This window comes from Otolemur garnettii, unplaced genomic scaffold (assembly GCF_000181295.1).
Source record: "Otolemur garnettii isolate 467f Iridium unplaced genomic scaffold, OtoGar3 scaffold00091, whole genome shotgun sequence".
Classification (NCBI taxonomy): domain Eukaryota; kingdom Metazoa; phylum Chordata; class Mammalia; order Primates; family Galagidae; genus Otolemur; species Otolemur garnettii.
The window spans coordinates 1,884,944-1,885,528 of record NW_003852486.1 but is presented as its reverse complement, the minus strand read 5'-3'; the positions used below and the strand labels follow the sequence as shown (position 1 = coordinate 1,885,528).

General features: G+C 51.3%; 1 protein-coding gene across 1 annotated transcript in view; it reads left to right on the top strand.

Moving 5' to 3' along the window:
* The window catches only part of LOC100960389 (pinin-like), an 8,562-nt gene that overhangs the window by 1,246 nt on the left and 6,731 nt on the right, over window positions 1–585 (top strand). The window contains exon 2 of the mRNA XM_012808491.1: window positions 6–579. Coding sequence (XP_012663945.1) covers window positions 6–579 — 574 coding nt within the window. The remainder of the gene's footprint in view (window positions 1–5; window positions 580–585) is intronic.

The following is a 585-nucleotide window of genomic DNA, read 5'->3' as shown; positions in this document are numbered from 1 at the left end:
TGGAGCCAGAGATGGAATTTGAAATAGAGCCAGATAAAGAATGTAAATCTCTGTCTCCTGGCAAAGACAATGTTAGTGTTCTAGATTTGGAAAAAGAGTCTGAGGAAAAAGAAGAAAAAGAATCTGAGCCCCAACCTGAGCCTCTGGCTCAGCCTCAGCTCTTGCCTCCACCTCAGTCTCAACCTCAGGCTCAGCCCCAGCCTCAGTCTCATTCCCATCCTCCTCAGTCCCAGTCCCAGCCAGTACTGCAGCCCCAGCTTTCTTCTCAGCCTGAGACTGTGCCATTAGCCGTTCCACAGCCACCGCCCCAGGTGATGCAGGAGGAAGGGCATTCACTACCTGAGAGGAAGGAGTTTCCTGGAGAGTCTGTAAAACTCCCTGAGGTGCCAGTAGAGCCGGTCTTGACAGTACATGCAGAAAGCAAGAACAAAACCAAAACTAGGAGCAGAAGTAGAGGCCGGGCTAGAAATAAAACAAGCAAGAGTAGAAGTCGGAGCAGTAGCAGCAGCAGTTCTAGCAGCAGCTCTACCAGTAGCAGCAGCGGAAGCAGCTCCAGCAGTGGCAGTAGTAGCAGTCGGAGTAGTT